The 27,400-nt window shown below is 33.6% G+C and overlaps 1 protein-coding gene across 2 annotated transcripts in view; it reads right to left on the reverse strand.

Annotated features, from left to right (window-relative positions):
- Window positions 1–6,199: 6,199 nt before the first annotated feature.
- Window positions 6,200–27,400, reverse strand: part of LOC143223329 (A disintegrin and metalloproteinase with thrombospondin motifs 16-like) — a 57,054-nt gene continuing 35,853 nt past the window's right edge. For both annotated transcript variants that reach the window (XM_076451186.1, XM_076451187.1), the window contains 14 exons: window positions 26,786–26,961; window positions 25,117–25,183; window positions 24,748–24,868; window positions 24,148–24,287; window positions 21,230–21,284; window positions 20,378–20,615; window positions 17,769–17,823; window positions 16,771–16,885; window positions 13,984–14,144; window positions 13,260–13,293; window positions 11,414–11,674; window positions 9,633–9,759; window positions 8,764–8,965; window positions 6,200–7,780 (listed from right to left, as the gene is read on the reverse strand). In XM_076451186.1, the coding sequence (XP_076307301.1) occupies window positions 8,791–8,965; window positions 9,633–9,759; window positions 11,414–11,674; window positions 13,260–13,293; window positions 13,984–14,144; window positions 16,771–16,885; window positions 17,769–17,823; window positions 20,378–20,615; window positions 21,230–21,284; window positions 24,148–24,287; window positions 24,748–24,868; window positions 25,117–25,183; window positions 26,786–26,961 (1,725 nt within the window). In that variant the 3' untranslated portion in view covers window positions 6,200–7,780; window positions 8,764–8,790. The remainder of the gene's footprint in view (window positions 7,781–8,763; window positions 8,966–9,632; window positions 9,760–11,413; window positions 11,675–13,259; window positions 13,294–13,983; window positions 14,145–16,770; window positions 16,886–17,768; window positions 17,824–20,377; window positions 20,616–21,229; window positions 21,285–24,147; window positions 24,288–24,747; window positions 24,869–25,116; window positions 25,184–26,785; window positions 26,962–27,400) is intronic.

Below are 27,400 nucleotides of genomic sequence, written 5' to 3' on the forward strand. Positions count from 1 at the left end.
CTCTGAGTGTGGAAAAAATAAAGTTCTCAATAACGGGAAAGTCGTGACCTCTATTGCAAATATACACGCACACAGAATAAAGAGGCGAACGTGAAGTTGTTTATAGCGTGATAAAAGTTTTTTTTTCCAGTATCATATAAGCACAATTTCCATAACAGTATGATGCTACACTACAGAAACTTCTAAAGTCAAATAATTTCAAATTTTGTAATTATTATTTATCTTATTGTTGCTTCTTTCTGCCTTCTATAACTTACTAGCAACTTCAACTTTAACCCCTAAACAGCGGGAATGTTGTAGGCAGCATTATCAATTGATGATGGCCATCGCTTCAGGGTTAATTACTCTGTAATATCTTATAGTTACTCCTTCATCCTATAGCTCCTTTTACGTTACCTCCCAGTGACGCAGTGGAATGTCTGCAGACGTATACTGCTACAAACCGGGTTTCGATACCCGTAACAGGTGGAGCACAGTTCTTTGTACTTAAATACAAAACAACATCCTTTCAAGTTTGTCTTTCCTCCCCCCAACTTGAGTAAGTGCTAGTTTTATCGAGCTTTATTCAGTTTCCACTCCTAACTCAACTTTTATTTACATTCCTGTTTAAAATATTTTATAAAATTATAAAGCGCATTAAGATAACTCTACTTAGTAACGTAAATCATCAAGGTATTAAACGTGAGAACACTTACGTAATAAGCGCTCAAAAGTAATTACAACTTGCAAAACGAAATATTGGTTGGCTCACTTCATAGTTAGAAGAAAAAATATGGTTTCTGAAGGTGCAAAAACTTTACCACATCTCTAGAATGAAGTTTATAGAAAGCTCGTTTGTACTTCCACACCTATAGAATGAAGTTTACAGAAAGCTCGTTTGTACTTCCACATCTATAGAATGAAGTTTATAGAAAGCTCGTTTGTACTTCCACACCTATAGAATGAAGTTTACAGAAAGCTCGTTTGTACTTCCAGATCTATAGAATGAAGTCTACAGAAAGCTCGTTTGTACTTTCAGAAAAATCTTCAATAACACACTGGTAAACCAATCGCAGCAATATTTTATTCTCTTGTGTAGGATCTCAGTTATACTCTAGACAATCTGTATGAAACTTGGTATAAATTAGTCTTCAAATCTGGCAAGGCACTATGTAATTTCCTCGTCCCAGTGAAAGAACCATGGAAAACGTAAGCATATATCCTAAAACATGTATTGAAAAAACTGAAAAAAACATCAAAGAATATACGAACATGTAGGCCTTAGCATGCCCACAAAATGTGATCTGCCCAGGTTTGAATAAAATATTCATAGCCATTTTCTCTGTAGGCTTGTGAAACATGATAATAATAATAATATAAAGAACAAATTGTTGAATTTTGTCAAACAGTTGGAAAATTAACATTTTCTTTAAGTATTAGCAATGTTTTAGCAGCTTAGCAACTGAGAAGTAGGTCCTGAGTGTCGACTCAAGAATAAGTCTGCTTTTAACCTGTTAACTGCCAAGTATTTCAGCTGCTACGGCAACTCCGAACCAAGTTCAAAATACAACTCTAATGTTTCTTCATTTTGTAACCTTTTTCGTGACGCCATTTTGGATCGAAAGTGAAACAATATGTAAGTAGGTCAAATGCATGTATGGTGCTTACATCTAGCGTTGAAGTTAAGTATTACTGAGAACGAATTAACTCGTCCGCGGCACTAGTTACCGATCGGCTTGGACGAGTTATCTCGTCTACAGCACGGAACAGGTTAAAGATGTTTGTTGCCCGTGTGTTCTATTAGAATTTTCGTGAAATTCCTGGGCGAACCCTGTTATGAACCACGATACCGGTTCATGATGATTCATATGAAAAAGTTTTTTGTGTTTTTTAAATATCTATATCTGTAAAATTAATATTTTTATTACTACTTACCACACCTTGAATAGAGGTGAAATGAAGAATTTGGCCCATAGATCTAGAGTGAAAGTGTACAAGAATGACACGTAATACAAATTGGCTTTAAGCTTTTTAAAACTGTTTCATCACACGGGATTTATTTCGAAACGTTCCACTGAGTTTTGATCTTCTCAGCTTTGCTGTTTCTCTTCAGCTATAATTTTGTATGTTACAATATATAAATTGAAATTAGCTTTAAAGCTGACAATAATTTTTGGCAAGTCTTCTTTGTTGCTATACAAATCAATATTAACACAATGCAGAATTTGAATGGATGCCATTCATGTAAATTTATTTGATTTTTGTAATTTTTGTTTTCTTTACAATGCCATTGCATAGTATTAGGTATTTGAACGGAAGGTGAAGTTTCAAGTTATTATTTCATATGTCAGTTACACTGGCTTCACTTGTATTTTGATTTTCTGAAATAAAATTATTTACCTTTTTCCATAACTTGTTTATCAACCAATTATAACAAAAATAAATAGTATAAGATTTTTTTATATGAAATATATAATTTAAAGAAGTTATATTATTGCTCACTTGCCGTTATATCAATTCCAACTATATCTTAAGTTCAAATAAGTTTTCGAAGTTTACTTTTATTTAATTTACTTGCATGTACTTCCTTTCACATCAGTTCCCCCTATTCCTGACTTATTCAGTGACTCCCGTCACTGAGGTGTTGTACCTTTATAATTCTTTCTTTTGTTATTTATATTACGTTAATATTTGTGGGTGATGATGATTTCCTTCATTCTCAATTGTTTCTGATAGTCATGGTTTTATTTACCACCAGAAGGAAGTACCTTCCTTTTCTCTATATAATAGGTTATTTATTCAACTGTTACTGATTAAAGCTTCATCCTTACACATGTGGAAGATTGACGGAAATATATTTTACAAAAATAAATAATATTAAAATTTAATTTTCGTGAAAAATATATTAAAGTGAGTTGTTATTGCTTTCAATGAACGGTATTTATAGTGTCTGAAAAGTCTGTAAAATAGTCACATTAAAGAGACTGAGAGCTTTGAGAATTAACACGAGACAGGACACTTCTCAAGTGGGGAAGAAATATATGACATGAAAACGTTCTTAACCCTAAGTCATTTTGTTTGTTTGTTTTGAATTTTGCAACAAAGGTATACAAGGGCTATCTGCGATAGCCATTCCTAACTTAACAGTGTAAGACTAGAACGAAAACAGCTAGTCATCTCCACCTACCGCCAACTCTTTGGCTACTCTTTTACCAACGAACAGCGGGATTGACCATTACATTATAACGCTCCCACAACTGAATGGGCGAGCATGTTGTTTGGCGTGACAGAGATTTGATCCCGCGACTCTCAGATTACGAGTCGAGCGCCCTAACCACTTAACCATGCTGGGTCACCATTCGTCAGCCAAGAGAAATAAACAGAGGTATGTATAAAGGCATAATACTCGAACTGAGAACAAGCAGTGGTGAGAATTAAGAAACCTAGATTGTTCTGTTAAGTGAAAGACAGAACTTGTGAGAATAGCAAAGTGTGTTCCATATTACTTCCACGTTTAACTGAACAGATACTTTAAGAATCTTAGTGAACTTGAACAACTTAACGCACAATTTTAAGAGAAATAGAACAAAACTAAAACAGTATGTATTGTTTGGAGACAACGTCTAGCACACTTGAAAAAAATGGTTTCAGAATTCAAAAAAACTGTGCTATGAAATCTCAAAAATGTATATTGAAAGATGGAACTCTGTTCGACAGTCCCCAAAACCAGAAAATAGCTGCAGATGCTGAAGGAAGAACCCATCATGCCATGTGATAAACGAACCAGAAAGGCGAAACAAAAACAAATCAGCAAAAAGTGGGCGAAATGTCTATACATGCAGTAACCTTGAAACTGAAAAAAACGTAAATATTATAAGATACCTTTAGAAGGCAGTCTAAGCCAGAATGCAAACAATGCAGCATTGTGTTACTTTACGAAGATGTAAAAATAATTTATCAGCCATCGTTCAACAGAACTGTTATTCATTTCAAAAAACCCCTTGAAAAATGACTACTACCTGAAGACATTTTATGAGTAATTATGATTATAAATAATTATGACTATTGTCACGACGGAGAAATAACATAGTCAAACACTGTGTTAGGACTTAGTGAAAGCTAGGTTGCAGTAAGTGCCTCATCATTATACAGAAGAGTGTCTAACTCTAAATGGCAATGGCCCTTTAGAAAGGGGAGGAAGGACAATGAAACAAACATTTCATTGTCCACCCTAAAGGCTAAAAGGATGTCTCATCCTGAGTGACTGACAATGACCTTCGGAAATTATATGTAGAACAATATAACAGACATCTGATTAGCCACTGTAGCGCACGGAAAGCATAACAAAATAGTGTGTAAACCTGAATGATAATTACCTTCAAAAGGAAGGAAAACAGAAATAATATGCTTTGTTATTACTGTTGTTGTCAGTGTTTTTACTCCAGCGCCACCTATTGCCATCATATGACTGACTATAGAACATTGTCTGTGAATCGCAAAGATAAAAAGTTGGAAGAGTGTAAATTTTCAATTGATCATTTCTATTCCTGCAATTTTTTTAAATGTAATTACTGTTTATATAGTTATTGTGCAGCTGCTTATGGTACTTAACGTTTCCTGCGTATTCTACTTTTTCTGTGGTTCTTTTTTGCTTAAAATAATCGCATGCCCCCAAATCTCCCTAGCATTGGTATGTTTTGTGTGTTGATTGTGCTTCGCACAATACGTGTTGAGTTATAATCTCACAAATCAGAACTTCCTTTCAAACATTCTGTATACGGGCCTAAATGTTTAGTTTTATACTATGGATGTATTTTTTGTTTGTTTCTTGTTACTTGCTGGTAGTTTGTAGTTAAGCACAAAGCTAGACAATGAGCTATCTGTACCCTTCCCACCACAAATATCGAAACAGTTTCTAGCAGTGTAAGTCCGCAGACATTCCGCTATGCCGCTTGGGGGCTTGTTTGTTGTAAATTAAGCACAAAGCTGAAAAACTGAATATCTATGCTGTGCCCACCATTGATATTGCAACCTAATTTTTAGCGTTATAAGTCTCAGAGCTTTTCGCTGAACCACTGGGGGAGGGAGTCCACTGATGTGAATACATAATATTAATTTATATTGAAAAATTAGCAAATAGTACTAGTTGGAGAAGAAATGCCACTCATGAACATTTTTTATTAAAAACATATTCTTAGAAAAACGGCATATATATAAAATAAAGAGCCTCTTTTGTACCTGCATTTCACAAGACTTGCGCAAACTGTTATTAGTTAACCAAATGTCTATATTAATTTTATTATATTTAAAATATGCCCGAAAGTATTTTCTTTAGGTTAGTCAAAATCTAAATCACCGATGAGCAACACCACGACCGAGAAAACTGTTCCTGTTAAGTAAGATGACTTTTATTTTATTTTTATTATTATCATGCTGTGGCAAGTGAAAGTGGGTGAAGTAGGACCGGTAGGTGGTCTTATTGTTTCTTTGTTTGTTTTGGAATGTCGCGCAAAGCTACACGAGGGCTATCTGCGCTAGCCGTCCCTAATTTAGCAGTGTAAGACTAGAGGGAAGACAGCTAGTCATCACCACCCACCGCCAATTGTTGGGCTACTCTTTTATCAACGAATAATGGGATTGACTATCACATTATAACGCCCCCACGGCTGAAAGGGCGAGCATGTTTGGTGCGACGGGGATTCGAACCCACGACCCTCAAATTACAAGCCAAATGCCTTAACCCACCTGGCCATGCCGGGCCTGGGTGGTCTGACGACAACAAAGTTTGAGAACCACTGCTCTATGGAAGTGCTACATGACTTAATTGAGCACATTTTTCAGCACAGAAGTTTACTGATACGTTTACCTTTAAACGTTTTGTATTTCAATAAAAACCCAAAAAATAACAAAAGCTAGTAGTTTAAATACGAAAGTTCAGGTAACTTGAATTATCTAGATTGTTTCAGGCACCCTCGTTTATATGTTACTAACATAAGGCATTTAAGAAGAATCAAACCTAACACTATTAGGTTTAACTTTTCTTCAGAATTCAAAGCTTTAAAGATAACCGCTGAACCACAGAATGGCAAAGTATCTTAAAGTGAACTTTCAGAGATAACTTAAACAAAAAAATAAAAATTCCTCAAATCTTTATTCACAGAAAAGGTTAAACAAAAAACAAGAAAACATTATGTAGATTGTTGTTTAATGTTCAGACATATACAGCAGTATAAATTACATCTTGTTAGCTTAACATTATAAGATCATGTAAAAAAAATTCATTATATGCTTATTGTTTTATAATATTAACTTAAGACCAAAGGTATTTCATTGTTGCAATGCACCTACTTAATTATCCTTCATTTAAACTTAATATTTTTCTTGCAACTTTTACAAATGCATGTATGTGTGTGTGTGTGTGTGTGTATACTGGATGAACTTCTGCAGGGTCCCTGAAAGATTTCTGTTTTGAAAGTAAATAAAACAAAAATTAAGAGAAATGATTATTTTTAATTATTGTTTTTGAAGTTCATGTCATGCTAAATTGTAGCCTACAGAGTGCATAGTTTTACTTGTGATTAATTGTATGCGCACATTGTACTGGCATCATGACAGTAAAAATTGCAATGTTAAATGTCTTTTATGTGATGTTATTTTAGTATCTACTGACTGACTGATAGACAACACACCACTGTATAGCAAAGTGGGTTGTTAAAACAGAAGACCTCTCCAGACAGGCTTTGGCCTCCTTTCAGGGAAATAATTAACCATCCAGGTGTTTTCAGTTTTATAGGCTACATTAAATGAGAAATTTCCAGATGAAAGGATAAATTTAATAGAAGTATAATTATTAATACAATAATGAAAAACTCATATTTTTAAACTGTTTTACTGAAATCTGACTTTAAGAGCATTATAAGGGCCAAACACATTTATATGTTCCTTGGGAACTTTATGTATGAACTGAATTCAGCCTACCTCCTCATAAATGTTTTGATACTAATATAAACAAAAACCAAAAGCTTTATCATAATAATAGATGCCTACAAAAATAAGGGTATCCAACTTGTGAAACAACACATTCAAAAATTTATAAGTAGGAAAGTGAGAAAAGTAATTTAATTAGTTATATAATACTCATCACTAGATTGATTTTCTAGTTTTGGTTTAAAGTAGGTAGCTTGCTCTGACTGGAAGTTAATATTAGTTATATTAGACTTAACGTAATATATACTGTACAATAATTGAATTCTAGGAAATGTAGTTTGTACGTGGGAATTTTATGTGATAAAAAGTCCGTACACATTATTTGGTCAGTAAAAACTTTATTAGCTGACTGTTGATCATACTGAATATTGAGTACTACATTAGTGACAGCTTGAATGAGGTTGTCATGAAATTACCTTTATTACCATGTGTACAGTATATTGACGAAAAAGCCCTTTACAACAAGTTTGTGTTTTTCTTCTTTTTTGTTCTAGTGCAGTGCTTTGGTATTTTTTTCTTTGTGATTTTTTTTTATCCTCAAAATGGATCTTATACCACTTTACAAAATAAATACACTTGCAGATAACATATGTTACAGATAAGAAATAAATAAATGTTCCCAGTGACCAGTAGTACCCACTAAAGAAACTGAAGACCATATTTTTTGATTTTGTGCTCTACTGTCTTCACTGAAAAAAAACCAACAAAATTACTTGCTGTCTAATTACAACCTCATATGAACTGCAGACTAATTCCCAAACACAAGTTCATCAGCCAGAAAGACAATATCGCCCTCTTTTTTTGTGTCCAATATCTGTTAAAAAAAAAATCCATATCTCAGAATATTTGAAGTTTTCATATTTTTTATCTTCAGCATGGTTGCAATATTTTTGAATTTACAATATTAAAAATTTGTAAATAATCTAGGTTTCTGTTTTATTTTTGAGTTCATACTGGTTTAGTAATAAAAGAATTCCCAAAAACACTTTTTCTTTCCTTCACGTTAACAAGCAGTATTAAATTACTTGTATATACAAATGGTTCCTAAAATATTATTGTAGTAGATTTCTGTCTCTCATTAACTAACTTGTTTCCATTGTAAATTTTAACTTACATAATAAATATTGAATTTTGTTCTTTGGTGTAATCTAATGGAAAAAAAAACAACTTATGTATATATAACTACTTCATAAAAATCACTAGGTGTAAAAATTATGAAAGCAATATTTCTTTGAACATCTTTATTATTGTACACTTTTTAAATGTCATCGCACATTAACTTACTTTAAATAGGTGTTGAAAGTTCAGACTTCATTATGCTTATATCTATCTGTTTTAAAACCAAATTTTTGCACTGTCTTGCATAAAGTAGAGGATAATTAGTTACAAAATAGTGCAATGAAAACAATGGAATTGACAACCACAGTGTTTTTTTCTCAGAGTTAAACTTCACTGCCCTAACAAAATGGTTTCCAATAATCAGAGCTTTCAGCTCGTAACATATCTCTGAGGCATATAATTTGTTAAAAAACTTAACTATGGTTTATATCAATAAAAAGGTAAACTAGATAATTCAAAGGTGAGTCAACAATACATGACCACTGAGTCCTGGCCACTGAAATACATTTGTGACTCATCAAGAGTGCCTTCCAATTTTTAGATATAAGGTCTATTTATTTTCTAATATTATTCAAAGGTTCTCACATACCCAAAGGAGTACACATACCACAGAGTGGGAACCACTGTTCTATCTCACATGTGTTACTCAACAATGAAAGTAAAATAAACAATACTCACAGAGTTCCAGTTGATTTAATTGTTAGATTAACAGTGTAGAAACTTGCACTTTTCCACATCGGCTGGAACTGGTAAAGGACAAAATATGTTCTCAACAATGGCCAGAACTTTGTCCATTACTTGTTTAACACATAGAACAACCCTTGACCTCATGACTAATCCACAGGTTGCTGAGCATGGACCCCATTCACCAATCTGCCAGCTTAATAAAAAACAAAGCTTTAAATTATCTTTTCATTGTGAATCTCATTCTGCTTTCACCATTGAAGATAAGCACTTTATGTGTTATGTGAAATCACTTTACTTTTCAAGGTAATTTCTTATCTGTGACATTCTATTATGAAATTTACTTGATTAACAACAGGCAACTTTAACACCAGTTATAATAAAGTAACATAAAGTGAAATCTCACTCATTATACCATCAAAGCACTTATGTAACTGGATGTGCAGTTCACAAAAATAGTACAGAAAAATACAATAATTCAACAAAACAAGAACAAAACTTTCTTGTCTTTGCATTTCCAATCAGGTAAGAATCTTATTCTAAGTTGAGAGGTCAAGAAAACAAATAAAAAAACTAGAAAGAATCTTTGTAACTAAGGAATTTGGTTAACAACCATTTTAAAGAAAATAAGAACTCATGACCATAAATAAAATATCTTACCATTCTTAGTGCAAGTATGAGACAACCATCACTAATTACATGCAGTCAATACATGAGTAGCTTAATAAATTAAACAAATAATGTTTCAGGATTAACCATTTAAGATATAAAAATTGTAAGTGATGTATTAGTCACATAACTTTTTTTGAGCATAGTTATATTATCATATCACAAGTAACTACAGTTGTATGGAACTGAACTACCTTCCTGTACATGGATGTGTGTTACAAGGACGTAATAAGCTGTTTCTTGGGTGACTGCCTGAATTACAGAATTCATCTTCAACTTTCAGATGACCTTTGTGACACTCAAGTGTTATTTGCTGGACACCTGAGAACAAATATACATATTTTTTCATATAATAATAGATACTTCTGTCATTATTCCCTCATTTAACATAAAGATGTGCATGATATAACCACTATCTCTATTCCTAGGGACCATGTAGGTGTACTTTGATATGGGGTTTTCACCTTTAATCCAGTGATATGTTTTGAAAACAACCTACAACACATCAAATATAGAGTTTTTGATATTTCATCAAATTTCCAAATTTTTCCTGGTTCCTGGAAATATGAAATACATGGCACCTTACATAAAGTTACTCACACAGGAGAAGCAAAAAATTGGTAACTGAAAATAGCTACTCTTTCATAAATAATAACTACAATATAAATGATTATTGTTTCTCTCTCTCTCTCTCTCCTTCAGTTAATTGCAAAATGTCCTACATACGTATATGTATTTATAGTAAAACCCTCATATTTACAGTTTCCAGTAGTAACAATAAGTGGTTATAAAATCATACTGAGTTATAACAGACCTGATAAAGAAAAATACCTAAACAGTTTAAGATACCAATAATATTTAGAATACTAATGTGATTCATCTACATACTTTAAAAACTGTCCTGTTTACATTAATAACCTAAAACTCTGGTTGGGTGAAATGCCCAAAACAACAGTTGCCAGTTTATACTGCTATCAATAACCTCACAACTTTTTTAGAATAAATTAAATATGATCTCAACCTTCTAGAATTCAGCAAGTTAAAGATCTGTGAAGAGATGAATTTCAGAAAACTAACAAAATTGGCTATATGTATAGAAAATATATAAACACTTGAAAATGCAAGAATGCATTAATGCCTACAGTTGTGGTAACTTAAAGTTCCTTTATCTTCACAACAACAACATAGTTTGTTGAAATATAAATTTATCATTGATAGAATGAGACACAAGAAATCAAAAATAAAACACTTCATTTCCTGATAAACAAACGTAGAAAATGAGTTCATCTTTTAATAGTAGAACCATTACGTTGCAAAGTGAAATTAAGTAAAATGAATGGTTAACCATATTAAATTGTAGGTAAGTGGAAGAAACTATTTAAATAAAACTGGGAAATTAATGAACAAACACGTATGACCAGCAAACCAAATAGTACAGAGGACAGAGATGAGGCTTCCACAACAAATCTTAATGTTTTTCAAGATCACAACAATCTATTTGAAAACGTCAAAATACATTCATAATTTATGAATTTACTTATAGTTGATCAACAAAAAAATTGAAGCCCTATAGCTCAAAAATGTGGTGATAATTATAAAGCAGCCTTCTATACACAAGATAGAACAAGATATACCGCGAAAGAGTAGACTTAAAAGATGGATGATGAAAATCTGAAACTTTTTTAAAACTTAAAATTTTACAAATAAATCATACAGTGTATAAGGGTGGGAGATAGGATACTTGCTTATCACACTGGCGTCATACATTAAATTACACTTTTCGCACTATGTACCAAAACCTTTGAAGGTGCCTCAGACATTGCAATACGAATAACCAATAAATAAATAAATAAAAATAAGTCTGTAAAAGCACAAATAAAAATATTTTAACTGTAATTAAATATGAATATTACAACATTTTAGAAGCTTATTAAACTGTTTAGTAGTGGTAATTGATACTAAATTTAAAACTTGCCTCCACCGCAAGGAGCTGAACACTCTGACATCACAATACTCCAAACGAATGGTTCCATCCTTCTCATGTTACTGTTTTCTAATGATAACTGTAGATATTGTAATGGATCAAATCCAGGTTTAACGTGAGAGATTGGTGTAAAAGGTCTTCTCAACTCAATGAAGTTTCTTGTTTTATCATCTTTATAAGTTAGCAATTCTTGTTTTTGAAGATGCCTTTTAATCCGGAAAAGATGTTTCACATGGGATACATAGCTGTCATCTGTTAGTAACAAAAAGATAAAAAAATTAAGGACAAGTTTTAGCAAAATGACAGTCTATATTTTTAAAAACATCTTTAACTTTTATGTGACTATGATAAGTGTTTGGTTTGTTTTGAATTTCGCGCAAAGCTACTCGAGGGCTATCTGCGTTAGCCGTCCCTAATTTTGCAGTGAAAGACTCAAAGAAAAGCAGCTAGTCATCGCCACCTATCGCCAACTCTTGGGCTATTATTTTACTAACGAATAGTGGCATTGGCCGTTACATTATAATGCCCCCACGGCTGAAAGGGCGAGCACATTTGGTGTGACGAGGATTCGAACCCGCGACCCTCAGATTACGAGTCGAGTGACTTAACCACCTGGCCATGCCGGGCCCGATAAGCGCTTGTAAAGTTCAATATTCATTTTTTTATTTCAGAACAAAAGATACTTCCATGCATGAAGAAGAGGGAGTTAGTTGCTAGAGTTTACCGGTTGCATTGAATATACAGATATAGTGTAGCATATTTAGTAACTGTAGTGAAATAAAATGTTTAGTGCGTTATTTTAATATGATTTTGAATAAGCGAGTCACTTGAGAAACTACGGTATAAATTAGCGGTAGAAAAGCATGTATGAAAATTACATTTGACATTGTTTGGCGTTTCTAAGTAGTGTGGTGCCACCAAAACATTGACCTCTTCTGGGAAGAACATTTGATATCTCTTTTAATACATTAGAGTAATAAAGATATGTTGAAATCAAGATTTAGATTTTACATTGAGGAAATATTTCAGTATTTAATGCCATTAGAAAACAAAGGAATGTGGATTGACTTTGGGAACCAGGACCATCTTGAAAGAGACTTGTGACAAAATTACACCAGTCGTGATAAGAAAAGTGTAGCATTATGTTACAGGTGAGAATCTATGAACAAACGTCAATGGTAAAAAGTATCCACGTACCCCCGGTAAGAGCAACATAATGAAAAGAATCTCCATCTGGAAAAAGTGACATAAGTCACTTGCACACAAATTGCTTCTATGACATATTTCCGTTCAACTGTCGCATACTTCAAGTAGATGGTGAATGAAATGTTCAGTCATGCTATTCCATAAGAAAACATACCATTCAAGTAGTCATATTCACCACCTGTGGATTCCTGTGCAGTTGGACTGTTGAAACAGGTAGTGGGAAGCCGCTGTCTTCGTACACTCGATAAATTATTGAAAGCAGACAGGTAGGACTGGTGTTCTTTGAACATGACAACCTTACGACAAAAGCTTTTGTAATGAGGTATTGCCAATATGCACAAATGTCAGATAATGCATGTACAGACGTAGTGACGTGGACAGTAACGGTGTAGTGAGGCTCCAAAATTATCTTACTTTTACGTACTCAACCTTTGTGGAATGTGTACCACATACATTAAATTATGCACTCTGAGAATGTGATAATTCAAGCATGTTGATTGTTGTGAACCACCTTTTTCAAATAATGGTCAGTTTGATTACAGCAAACTTGCATATAAGTTGGTAATAGTGCTTTATTAATCACTACACATAAATATTTGACAAATGTCTCTTGAAGCATGAGACTACTTACCATCATCTTGTGGAGTTTCCTCTTTGTTAAATGTCTGGAAGAAAAGAAAGCATTTTATAATGAAAGAATATCAGTTTAAAATTTAAATAAAACTTAAACAAAACAGTTGGGTGAGTTAATTTTGAAATCAGTAACGAGACTTGGAAGACATTTACATTAAACATGAGAAATGAATTACTTTCAAAAAAATTCCTCTAGGGGGTTTGGAGTCGTTTTATTTATTCATTATTGAACGAGAAACAGCGGTAAGTACACCAATAATTATAGACTGCTATGCATAAAATTATAATCATAATAAGTGTAACAAAGAACATACAAGTTCCTTATGGTTCACAATTACAATATAAAATGAAAAGTGTAAACGTATCACATGTCTAGATAAAATTATAATAATTAAACATGTATTTACATACTCACAACCAGGACAGTACAAGAAACAGAGCATGTATGGAAGGAGCTTATGACTATTAAAGTTTTCTGTGTTATTACAGTTTCGGTCATTAGTCACGTTATCAATTACATGTGACTTCAGATGAAAACAATGACATGAAACAATATTCATAAACACGTTCAGAATCTTCAAGATGAGTCTTACTTGCTGCAAAATAATGTTCTGGAAGTCTAGCCAAACGTGATTAAACACTGGTGGACAATTATTATTTTTTATATACCTCCTCATATTAATTTTTTTTTTAACTAGATTTAAGCTCAATTGACAACTTACCACACATTTTCCATCCAAGCAGTAGGATTTCACGTGAGAATCACCTCCACTACAATCAGTTCCGGCTGGAAATTTACCATCGTCGAACACATCCATCTGGTAATGTGTGTCAAGCCAAACCTTATCTTGACATGCTACCATGCATGCTGAATCAGGGTTACCTTTAAAAGACAGGCAGAAGAAAGGGAGATGAATACAATATTGAAAGATAAAAATCCCACATAATTAGTGGGTAAGAAATTTGTTGATTAATAATTCTAATTTGAAATCTCACAAAGAATTTTGGCAACCTAATCTTACAAATACCAGCAGGCCTTAAAACGTCTCAAACTTAGAAGTTAGTATAAAGTTGGAAACAACTAATTAAAATCGGTTTATCTGTTTGTTGCTAAGCATAAAGCTACACAATATGCCATCTGTGCTTTGAAAAACTGAGGGTCAGATAGTACATCTACAGTGGAAGGGAATCCGTAGGCATACATTCACAGAAGAGCTTTAGCCCTAAGTCAACCACCTCAATGGAAAATTCAAAGCCTCCCCTCTCATGGTGCATTGAACATCGAAAATGAAGTGAAGAATGACAAAAACCATACAGTAGACGGAGAAATTTCACTTCACTGATTGCTTTTTTTTTTCAATTAGAGCGACTGGATTTGATTTGAAACGTAAATAAATTATGTTTATGACGGTGGCACCCAAACTGTGAAGAATGGTGAGGATAATGTCATTAGTGGAGTTTTTTTTTTTTTTTGGGATTGATCTGCCAGTAATAGTTAAGAGGGCCATGAATGCTTAGTCATACTGTAACATTCTAGGCATCCCATACTGCTTTCATCTTAATAACTTATTATATCATAATAAATGCACTATTCAGAAGTTTCAGTGGTCCTTAAACTCATCCCAGCTACTTGCTTTAAGGCATTTTAGAACGCCACCTGATGGCCAGAACTTGAAATTTCGATGAAACTGCTTTGAAAGGGCAGTTTACTTATTCCGCCAACTGAGCATCATGCATTGGTTTGTAGAAAGTGTTAGTATTGTAACATGATTAAAGTTGTGATAATAAAACAGTTTATTTACAATTAAATCTGGACCTTGCCCCAGCATCATAACACCATCTTACTTCACAAGATGTGTTGTCCTAATATATTTAGTAATATACTGTATTTGTTTCTAAATATGCATGTAAATATAGCAAGAAAGAGGGTAGGGGACATGTTTAAAATTGTATATTTCTTTTATATCGACGTTTTATCTTTTGTTTTATAAATGCAGTTTTAATGTATGATTAGCCACTGTTTTTACATCTTCCAGTAATTATTTTTGAAAATTATGTTGAGAAACAAAAAGTTCAAAGGATAGAGTGCAACAAATCTTAAATATAAGTTTCAAATAGATGTTATGATAACTTGTTGCACATGTTACCAACAACATGTTGCAAAGTAACCAACAACAGCTCTAGGATTGCAAACGTAGCATTTGGAACAGAACTATACTTTACCAGGTTCTTTAAAATATATTTTGGTAGTTTTTCCTCTCTATAAGAGTATTAATGACTTATTTTATAGTAAAGTCATGGAAACTAGATTAATAATTTGTTTTCACCACCTGCATGCACTCGGTATAGGAGTATGAAGTAGTTTTAGGCTTGGCTTAACCAATACTTATATATCTACAAGTGTTTCACCCTATAATTTTGTTGCTCTAAAACAGTCGTCTTTTATCCGAATGACAAAAAAAAAAATCGATAAAGATTTAATTTTACTCTTCGGCAAAGCTGTAGTAAAAATTTCAAACTGATAACTCACGTGAACTTTTGCATAAGCTTGAGCAAAACGTTTGGTTAAAACTAAGCAGTTTTTGTTGAACAACTTTGCACATGTGACTTATATTTATACCGAATTTGATATCTAATTCTAGATTGTAAAGAGTTGTTTGTGTATCAAATTTAAAAAATGTAATAAAAGCTAAGCATGTTTTTCTATCAAATAAAATTTTCGTACTTTCTGTGCGAAGAATTTTAAAACAAGGGAAAAACAAAACAAAGACAGAACTTAAAAGTGGATTTTTATATATCGTGTATTTCTTAATGGATTGTCTTGAAATATTGTATATGAAGTAATGGTCCAGTAGAACATATCCACTACAAATATATGATAGTTTGGGTTATCACACTTCGAGCTATAGACAATGGAAAATCGATAAAATATCACTTATGTTAATAACACGCAGTGTATCCTACAGGTTTTTTTTGTCTCACGACACATGGTATTGTGTCGTGATGCGTTTTTAATCTACACATTTTTAATTCATTAACTGTTTCATTCCTTACAGAATGAGATTCTCTTCGAAGCATAAAATAACAGGAGTCAAATCCTGTCTAGATAATTAGACCAAATTAATAAAAACATTCAAAGCTTCATTACATTTGTCCTATATAGATCAATAGCATATAATGTTCTAGTTTCAGTCTTAATCAATCTAGAAAATAAAAGTACAGTCCTCTTTTAGATCAGTGTAAATCTGTGGACTTACAACGTTAGAATCTGATGTTTGCTTCCTCATAATGTACAGAAAGTAAATAATTCATTATGTAGCATTGCGCTAAAAACAACAACATTAGAACATAAATTATGTGGCAAAACACAGAATCTATGTTTAACAATATATTCTTTTAAGAATAGGTAATTATTATAAATGTTTTTTTTCTCTTTTTTTATTGATAAGTAACGTATTCATATTATGTGCGTAATTTGAAAACAACGAATGAAGAAGGGTAGAACTAACCTGGTCTCGAGGATAGCTGCTGCCCTCTACCACTCAACAAGGTGGGATATTTCTTCTTGTATCTTTGACACACTTCACTAGCATACTGATCTACACTTTGCTTACTCCTACAGGACTAGGAGATGAAAGAAAAGTTATTTATTCAATTATTGCTAGAACTTTTGTTTATTACGTTGGTTAGATTTTGTTATGCTTAAAAGACTTATAATTTTAGAAATTGTAATTTAAACATTTAAATTCTAAGCTACAGCATTTTGCCCTTCCAAACCTACACATTTTTGTTTCTCTATCACTGAAACATTACTCTGGTAGCAGAGATCTTTAAACTTCAGTTAGGTGCTTTGAACTAGAATGTTCTTTATGAAATCAAATTTCTTTATGTAATATAATAACAATATACTTTATTGTTAAAATATTATGCTTTCTGTGTGAATTCATTCATCCATTATAATCAGCACTAAAACTTTTATAACTTCGCTATACACGAAGCTTTTGTTAAACCCCGCCCCCTTTCGGCCAATTAAAAACAAAATTTCATTTTTCCGGGAAAACGAGATGTGCTAGGAAAAGTTGTATAGAATCATGACCTGTTTTATATATTCCAAGTGTGGAGACTGAATGTGGACATTTATATGTTAATCTGCATACACACAGGCAGGGTAACATACAAAATCACCGTTTCAACCCGATATACAGCCATAAAGGAAGTTATTTTTCCGTTACCTCAAACCTATTAATTTCACTCACAGGTTTAAAAAGAATAAACTATGATATCAGGTTAAGTAATATAAGCTAGACTAGAATATAATTAATATCCTATGTCCAGTTAAATATACATATGTGACATTATATGTAATTCTTACTTTAAAAGAGTTATATTTTTAGCATTGCTGAGTTTGATCAGAAAATGTAATGAACTGTACGATTGGTCATATAATGATTAGTTTGCTTACATGTAAATGTATGGCAGTCTAAAGCAAGACCTTAGATAATCATACCTGTGATTGGTCATCACACAGACGAATTGTTTCTTTGCTGCTCAAACAATAAAACCTGTGTGGGGAAAATAATATCTTTCATAAGAATAATCTTTTATACTATCTTATAAATTATAAATAAACTTATAAACAAAGTTATGGTTATTGAAACCTACTTTTATATGAGTCTTTCATCGGTCATTAAAACTAAACTTCATTTAAAACAGTTCATTTCATAACATATATAATATTTATATTTATGTTATAAATAAAACATTTAATATCTCCTTCTTGATGACGACAAACCACTTGAAATAAAATGTATCTCTGAACGGCTGGTATGGGTATTAACACTTTTATTGATACGCAGAGAAGAATGTTTCGAACAGAAACAAAGGTTAGCCTGAAGATGGCCAAGGAAGGTGTATACGTTGGTCTCTGTTTATCAATAAAAGTGTTAATAACCATATCAGCCGTTTTGTGTTACGTTTAATATGTGTTTTATGCCTATTGTTGTTTGCTTCTTAGCGAATCAATCTGCGGATTTAAAATACTGAAATTTGGGTTTCGATACTCATGGTTGGCAGAGAACACATGATTCATTGTGCTTAGCAGTAACTTGGCCACTTTTATTTTTAAATTCAGTTATTACTATAACAAATAGCCACCCCCTCTTCCCAAGACCTTAAAGAGGATAATCTGTGCTTTATAAAACTGTTTTCACATGTTAATATAGTGATGTTATTGTAGATGTAAGCTAAAACTTGAGTCGTAGGTGACAGTTGCGAGGGCTGTACAGTCAGGTGCTGACTTATACAGAGACCCAAGTATCTTAGGAGGTATAATAGATTTATTTTACTAATGTTATTACAATCCTTCTGGTTATATACTGTCTTATTGGATCCTCATATTCTGCTTTTCTAAGCTACATCACACACGTGTTTGTTTCCACCACTTTCATTCCATTTGAATGCATATTTCTTACATTTTATCTTGTTTAGCTCGAATACTGAGTTAGTTTGAGTTTCGTTTTTCACTTACAGTGTTCCCATATGTTCATTTATAGGCTTACTACTGTGTGACTGTGGTTTGGTTATAGCTCTAGTGCTTAGGTTTAATTGTATTGGAGTTATTTTGAATTCTATTACACGTACAAGTACAGGACTATCAAATGCTGGACATAGCTTAGTTTAGTTTTAGTATATGTTTAGACATTAGTCTTAGACAGATACCAGTCTATTAGTAAGAATAAGTCCTGGTTGGCTTAAAGTCTTGCACAGAGAAGCTTTTTGGCGGTGAAAGGGGGCATTTGCACCCTATTGGTTAGGGTATAAAGAATGAAAGTAGCTCCATTATAATAGGATTCTGGTCCATCATTTCTCGTTTGCCTCGTTAGGGCGGTCAGAGCTAGGAACAGCAGTTCTGATCAGTAAATGATTAGTGTATTGTCTATAAACAACAAGGTTACGAGATAAGGTTCTGAAAACAACACGTTTAGTACTTATAAATATGGTTCAGATCAACATTCAACAGCGTATTGTTACAGACTTTGTCCAAATACGATATTTGTTTGATGAGACTTGTAAACACTGTAAAACCAAGAGATACAAACATTCCAAAGAAGAGATCCTTTAATGTTAGCCACTGAAGAAGAAAAACATATATATTCATATATATATATAAAAATATATATATTCATATATAATATGAATATATCTACAAATGATATCCTGCCGACAACTCCCCCCAAATACAAAAGTATTTGCAGTGAAATGAGGCATGCATTTTTGTATCATTAATATGATAATAGACAAAGATTGAAGTTGTAAAAATTCATAGGCCAAAACGTTATGAAGTTTCATCTCCGCCTCAAAATTAATAGCTGTTTTTTTATATTTTTGCTTATGTGATAGATAAGCGAAGAAACAAGAATTATAGAAATCTTATCCGAACACATCTCCGAGTGCAGGTCCAATGGGCTTTTGCTCCTTTTGTCTGCTTCAACATGATCTTGGAAGTCAATGAATATATACATTGTATAATCTGTAGAATGTTTGACTTAGCCATTTTTTACAGATACTGTTCCAATAGAAAATATGGCGTTAGTCATAGTGCGTAATCATGGACATTTGACTAAGTATAATCCATCATAGAGCAGCTACGTCTGAAGGTAAGAGAAGACTTGGAACGTTATTATTACAAAGTGCGACTAACTTCAAGTCCCTTCTGAATTTCGTGCAAAGCTACACGAGGGCTATCTGCGCTAGTCGTCCCTAAATTTGGAGTGTAAAACAAGAGGAAAGGCAGCTAATCATCACCATCCACCGCCAACTCTTGGGCTACTCTTTTACCAACGAATAGTGGGGATTGACCGTACCATTATAACACCCCACGGCTGAAAGGGTGAGAATGTTTGGTGTGAGGGGGATTCAAACCCGCGACCCTCAGATTACGAGTCGAACGCCTTAACCAACCTGGCCATGCCGGGCCAACCTAGTGGAAAACTCTGTTTTGAGATTTATCATACAATATTATTGCGAACTTACTTGTTATTATACACACTTTCAACTCATTATCATACACTTGTTTAGAAATTTCCATAACATTTTTTTCTCTGTAAAAACACTTACTGAGATCTGCAATCCTTTTTAACAACTTGAAGTCCCTTGCTTCCAAAGATGCATGATCCTTTACATTGACTGATAGGTTTCCATCCAGCAATATTTCTATAAGGTGTTGAATTCAATGCTGATGAACCTCCATAATGTTTATCAGTTCCGTGTGGTACGGCACTACCATAACGATTACTACTTGAAGCTGATGATATTCCTCCATGTTGACCACTAAAACTCCGGAACCCAGAGCTTGCTATTTAACAGTGAAAAATTATGTTAGGCCTTTCAAAAAGAAAACATGCATGAATTTTAGGTTACAGTTGGGCCAGTACATGTTTAATCAATGTATATGTGTTACTTGAATAACATAACATAAAGTATATTTTAAAAATTCAAAAGAAGAAATTGGTAATTTTTTTTAATGACTGGAAAAATGATTGTTTGTTTCTTGAATTTCGCGCAAAGCTACTCAAGGGCTATCTGCACTAGCCGTCCCTAATTTAGCAGTGTAAGACTAGCGGGAAGGCAGCTAGTCATCACCACCCACCGCCAACTCTTGGGCTACTCTTTTACCAACGAATAGTGGATTGACCGTCACATTATAACGCCCCCACGACTGAAAGGGCGAGGATGTTTGGTGCGACCGGGATTAGAACGCGCGACCCTCGGATTACGAGTCGAACGCCTTAACACGTTTGGCCATGCCGGGCCTCTGTAAAAATGAATATTTAAAAAAATAATATATTGACATTTAAGTAGTTTTAATAAATAACACTTTAATTCAATCCTAACTTAAGACATAACTATACATCCTAAAGATTTAAAGTTCAACCTTTCCTCTAAGCAAATGTAAAATAAACTTCCTACCTGGACAGCCCAAACTGTTCTCCTTTGGAGTACTGTATCCATCACAGTCGAAAGCCTAAAGTAAAAAAAGATATACAAGACTACATATATATATATATATATATATATATATACACACACACACACATATATACATATTTGGAGAAAATTTATACTAATAGAGTTAAGTAAACAAAATGAAAAGGAAGGACTGTGTTACAAACAGCAAATTTAAGCCTCTGATTAATTATATTACTCTATTGTAACCAAAAACAAGCCGAAACAAAAATAAAAAACGTTGTACTAATTGAAGGAATCCCAGGATATAAGCTATAACCTAGGGTACATTTTATATCCCACATTATAACTTGTGTCCTGGGATCATTTCAATTAATGCAACGTTTTTTATTTTTGTTTCTGCTTGGTTTTGGTCATAACAAACTATTAGACAATACACTATATGGCCAAAAATATGCGGACAGCTGACCAACACACCCATATGTGCTTGTTGAACATCTCGTTCCAAAATCATGGGCATTAATATGGAATTGGTTCCCCTTTGCTGCTATAATAGCCTCCACTAGAATTTTGAACATGGCTGCGGGGATTCGCTCCTATTCAGTCACAAGAGTATTAGTGAGGTCGGGCACTAATGTCGTGCGAGAAGGCCTGGCTTGCAGTCGGCGTTCCAATTCATCCAAAGGTGTTTGATGAGGTTGAAATCATGGCTCAGTGCAGACCAGTCATGTTCTTCCATACTAACCTCAACAAATCATGTCTTTATGGACCTCGCTTTGTGCATGGGGGCATTATCATGCTGAAACAAAAAAGGGCCTTTCCCAAACTGTTGCCACAACGTTGGAAGCACACAATTCTTTAGAATGTAATGATATGCTCTAGCATTAATATTTCCTTTCACAGAAACTAAAGAGCCTAGCCCAAACCATGAAAAACAGCTCCAGACCATTATTCTTCCTCCACAAAACTTTACAGTTGACACTATGCATTCAGACAGGTAGCATTCTCCTGGCATCCGCCAAACTCAGATTCGTCCGTTAGACTGCTAGATAGTGAAGCGTGATTCATCACTCCAGATAATGCGTTTCCACTGTTTCAGAGTCCAATGACAGTGTGCTTTACACCACTCCAGCCGACGCTTGGCATTGCGCATGGTGATCGTAGGCTCGTGAGCGGCTGCTCGGACATGGAAACCATTTCATGAGATTCCCGACAAACAGTTTGGAACTTGGTAGCAAGTGTTGCAGCTGTGGACAGACGATTTTTACGCGCTACGCGCTTCAACACTCGGCGATCCTGTTGTGTGAGCTTGTGTGGCCTACGCTTTGTGGCTGAGCTGTTGTTGCTCCTACACGTTTCCACTTCACAATAACAGCACTTACAGTTGACCGGGGTAGCTCTCGCAAGAAAGAAAAAAATGACGAACTAACTTATTGGAAAGGTGGCATCCTAGGACAGTGCCACGTTGAAGTCACTGAGTTCTTCAGTACGACCAATTCTACTGCCAATGTTTGTCTATGGAGATTGCATGGCTATATGCTTGATTTTATGCACCTGTTAGCAATGGGTGTGACTGTAATAGCCGAACCTACTAATTAAAAAGGGTATTCCCATATATTTGTCCATATAGCGTATATATATATGCAGTGCAGTATAACTTACATAAAAATATCTCACATTCTGCTTATATTTATTCACCCTACACAAACCATCTAACAAACAACATATTTTAAAACCAATTAAAAATGATGTCCTTTAATCCTTTGCCTTAGAAGAAGGATTAGCAGTTTTTTTTGTCAGTTTCTTGATAATATTAACAATTAAAACAAACCTAACAACAACAAAAAAAGAAATATTTTTGCCTAAATTTATTGGCCTGGCATGGCCAGGTGGATAAGGAACCCGACTCGTAATCTGAGGGTCGCAGATTCGAATCTCCGTCACACTTTCTCGCTCTTTCATCCATGGGGGCGTTATAATCCCACTATTCGTTGGTAAAAAAGTAGCCCAAGAGTTGGCGGTGGGTGGTGATGACTAGTTGCCTTCCCACTAGTCTTGCACTGCAAAATTAGGAACAGCTAGCTCAGATAGCCCTCGTGTAGCTTTGTGTGAACTTCAAAACAAACCAAACCTAAATTCATTTCATTTATTTGAAGAAAAATGGAGTACAACATATGTTAATTCTAGTACCCTGGCAGTTCCACTTTCACGTATCCAGAGAAACTAAAGTGAAAATAACTGACTGTTTTGTAAAACGTTACAACGATTTAATATCAGTAAAGACGATGATATAAAATAATTTATTATAAGGCTCGTTAATAGTTATTTTGAAAAAAGGACAATTAGATATCCTAGATAAAATCTTGAATTTTCCGAAATCACGAATAGAAAAAGGCTTTGTCCCTTTAAGAAACTGGACGTATGGTTACTTTATTTACAAGAGTTAAGTTGGAACGTATTTAACATATCTGAAAGCCTTAATATATGCTGTTCAGAAACGTACAGGAAGGATTAACACGAAGTGAGACTATTGATAAATTTCCATGGTTCATCCTTTGAAACCCATTCTCAAGATCTGCATTATGAGAAGTCATCACTCAAAAAGACAGAGAAAGACAAAACTAAAATTAGGTCTATAATCAAAGCTAAACATCTGAAGATTCGTTTATAAGGTAGATTTTCAAAACACGAGACAAGCATCATGTTAGATTTGAAGTTGTTAGGTTCACCATGATCTACAACTAACATTCCGTTATCCAGATATTAAATGATACAAAATTTGTTTTGGATACAGAGAATACTATGCAGAACCAAATTGGTCAAACAATTGAGAATTATTTTGCCGTTACTGTTGCACAAACAATTTTAATGTCATTGAAACTAAAACAAAACAAACTGGGAAGAACAAAATCTTGATCTACCTGGCATTGTCCATCCACACAATACCGGCTATTATGCCGTTCACCATGTCTCCAACAAGGAGCTCCGTTAGGGATTTCCCAGCCTTGAGTCATGTACCCTCCACCTCGTTTGTGGCACCAGACGTAACACGAGTGACTTTCTGTGTAACATAGACGTAGAATATTTGTACAACAAAACTGAAAAGATTCCAAAAATAATGATAACTTCTTAATTAAAAAAACAAATGCCATTCTTAGCTCTGATATAATTGTCTTGACATGAATTTGAGGGGACCACATAGAGACAGAACATAAATATCTAAAGTGTTAGTTGTAAGAATGAAGAGTTAATTAAATAAAATCCTACATATTGTTTTTATATCCAACATGTTACATAATGAACCTATTTAAATAGTAATTATATTAATTAATGATTAGAAAACAAATAAAATAAATAGAGCACCCCGATTCTTTGGTTTGATAAATATAGCAAACTAAATTATAATCACACCTATTAGTGCAAACCAATACATCTAAGCTTTAAGATACAATATAGTAATGAAATAAAAATGCACTAGTATTAATACAAACAATATTTTAAATATAAACAAGAAATATTACCATCATTATTAGGAAATTGAGTGCCACTGGTTCCAATGTTACTGTTTACTTCAGAAGCTTTTTGGCAAGTGTTGCTTATGAAATCGTTCAATGAGCTAGGTTTAGACGAGGAATAACAAAGCTGGAAAAATATACACATATATATAAATTTTATATCTGACTCTCCTTAAAATGACTTTTCTACAGCATTTCATAATCCACTAATTCCCTTTTAATGTGTTCTTGAATGCTTATCACGATAAAATACAAATGATCAGTCCCTGCATTAGGCATAAGATAGAAATTCCATTGTGCAGCTTTGCGCCTAACAACAAACAAACAAAAATTTCGAACTATAATGTATGAGTTTTGTATGATAAACGTTCTTACCCGTGAGACGTCGCATAGCTTTACTCTTCTATCCTCACCATCACAAAATCTCCCTCCATTACTTGGTCTGTATAAACAAATACGTATAAGTAAAACGTGCGAATCCACCACAGGTAACTAACAACCTCAGTCAGCAAAACATAAATTATTATAAAAATGGTTTCTTCTTTTATGTTTAGTTCCATAGTTTAGTAACACGGAAGTCATTAGATATAGAATGCATAGTGTTCCATAAACACGTAACGAAAGATTCACGCTTTAAAAAATTGTCTTTCCTTAACACCTGCCACACGAACCACAGTTGCATTTTCAAGTACTGAGCCTAAGATGGTCCACAGGGGTGTAATTCCGGAAACAACAACTAAATATTAATGAAACTATGATATCATGAAATACATATGGATTATACCATCCATCATCTTCTTATATTTACTCTTCATTGCAAAAATGACATTTTAAATTTAAGATTCGCTAGGAACATCATCTTGTGGTACATCATGCATCTGCTTCAACTTCAACATCACAAATGTTTCTTGTATATAATTCAACCCCACCCCCTCATACTATTGTGCCCATTGTTTTATGTTTTTTTGTGAATGCAGAAATCATTTGGCGAACCTCCGATTTAACTGGCTTGCCAAATCTACCAGTAAATTCTTCCCTCTTCCGACCCGATCTATCTACAGCTGAGCTTCATTTTTACATTTAACCATCACATTCACAACTACATCTAGAGCATTTCGAGCATGTTTCATTGCCACATCGTTTTACTTTAAATTTACAAGTGAGCTTCTCCATGTTGACTCTCGTCCTCTCAGGTCAGGTCACGGGTCCTGTCATAGATGTAGTCCAGCGACATAGGCCTCAAAATTTGAGCCAGAAGTTTTCTTTCTTATTTATTCAAAACAATCCAAACTTTTTTGGAATGACCAATTCTGGAGGATCCACTGTCCTTTCTTTATACTAGCAGAAACGCCACCCTATGGGCTGTTGTTTGTTACTAGTAATTACTAATCGTTGTATTAACACCCCACAGAGAAAAAAAAACATTCAAGAAAAGTGAGTTTTTGTTTTTTTTCAGAAAAGGTACTGCATGGGGAAAGTGTCCGGATTGCGTTTTCCAGTCGTATGCAACTAATTGCATTTAAATGATTCAATGTATAAAGCTCATAAATGTTATTGATATATACTGTAATGTTTTATATATTAAAAGTGGTACCGTTTATTGAAAAAATAACAGATTTTTAACAGCTTCAGTTTCTCGGTATTACATTTAAAAATTACATTAACAAAGATATAATCAAACCCTTACATACATTCTTAATAAAAGTTGTGTTCTTGTTGTGAGGAGAGTACTTTTATTTAAAACAGTGTTCTATTACAAATAAACAGTTGTTGCACTTACCACAGTTACCTTTATAATTGTGTGAATCTTGAAACTTTTTACCGATCTGTGTTTGTGGTGACATGGCGAAGGAGTTTTAGTAGCATACATGCTGCCTCCATTATAGTAAAGAAGAATTTGGTATTACTTAATTAAAATATGTGATAACTGATTATTGTATTTAATTTTAAACACATGTCATTAAATAAAAATACGAGGCTACCAGCGCTGTAACAGCACTATGGTAACTTAACACTTTCGATAATCATGCCAACTAGTTGCTACCTAGGGTTGTCACACCTCCGTCTTGAGATCATCACACCAACAACTGTTACTCCTTCCCGAGTCATGCAGTCAGAAGAACATGAAGAATATGCTGACCAAGAACTCCAGGCTCCATCTATTGGTTGGGGACGATTTACCACTTGGTCACGTGATATACATTTCCCGCTTCGACACCACTAACAATAGTTAAAAATTTATCTAGTCAGACACCACTTTTGTACTTTATTCTTGATAATATAATTTTTATTTGTTATATTATACGCTCTACGACAGGGTTCAAATGGAAATATTTTATAATACTCCAGTATTATCAGTATTTTGCAGTTCAAGATTATTGCTTAAATTTGTGGTCATATAATAACTGGTATTATATTTGAAATTAAAATTTTAATTGTAAAATTATCAGGCTTAGGCTCAGGTATTTTTAGGTATTTATAATATGTTTTGTTTAGCTAATGACAGTCCTACTCTGAATGCGAGATATACAGAATCTCTATGAAGCCAGGATTATTTTATTTTTTGTTTTATGATCCCACCGACTTCAAGATTTTGATTAAAAAAAAAAAGAAACTTGCATTTTCATCTTTTTTATCCCCGACGTATGATTTCATGTTT

Source organism: Tachypleus tridentatus, chromosome 8 (genome assembly GCF_004210375.1).
Source record: "Tachypleus tridentatus isolate NWPU-2018 chromosome 8, ASM421037v1, whole genome shotgun sequence".
NCBI lineage: Eukaryota > Metazoa > Arthropoda > Merostomata > Xiphosura > Limulidae > Tachypleus > Tachypleus tridentatus.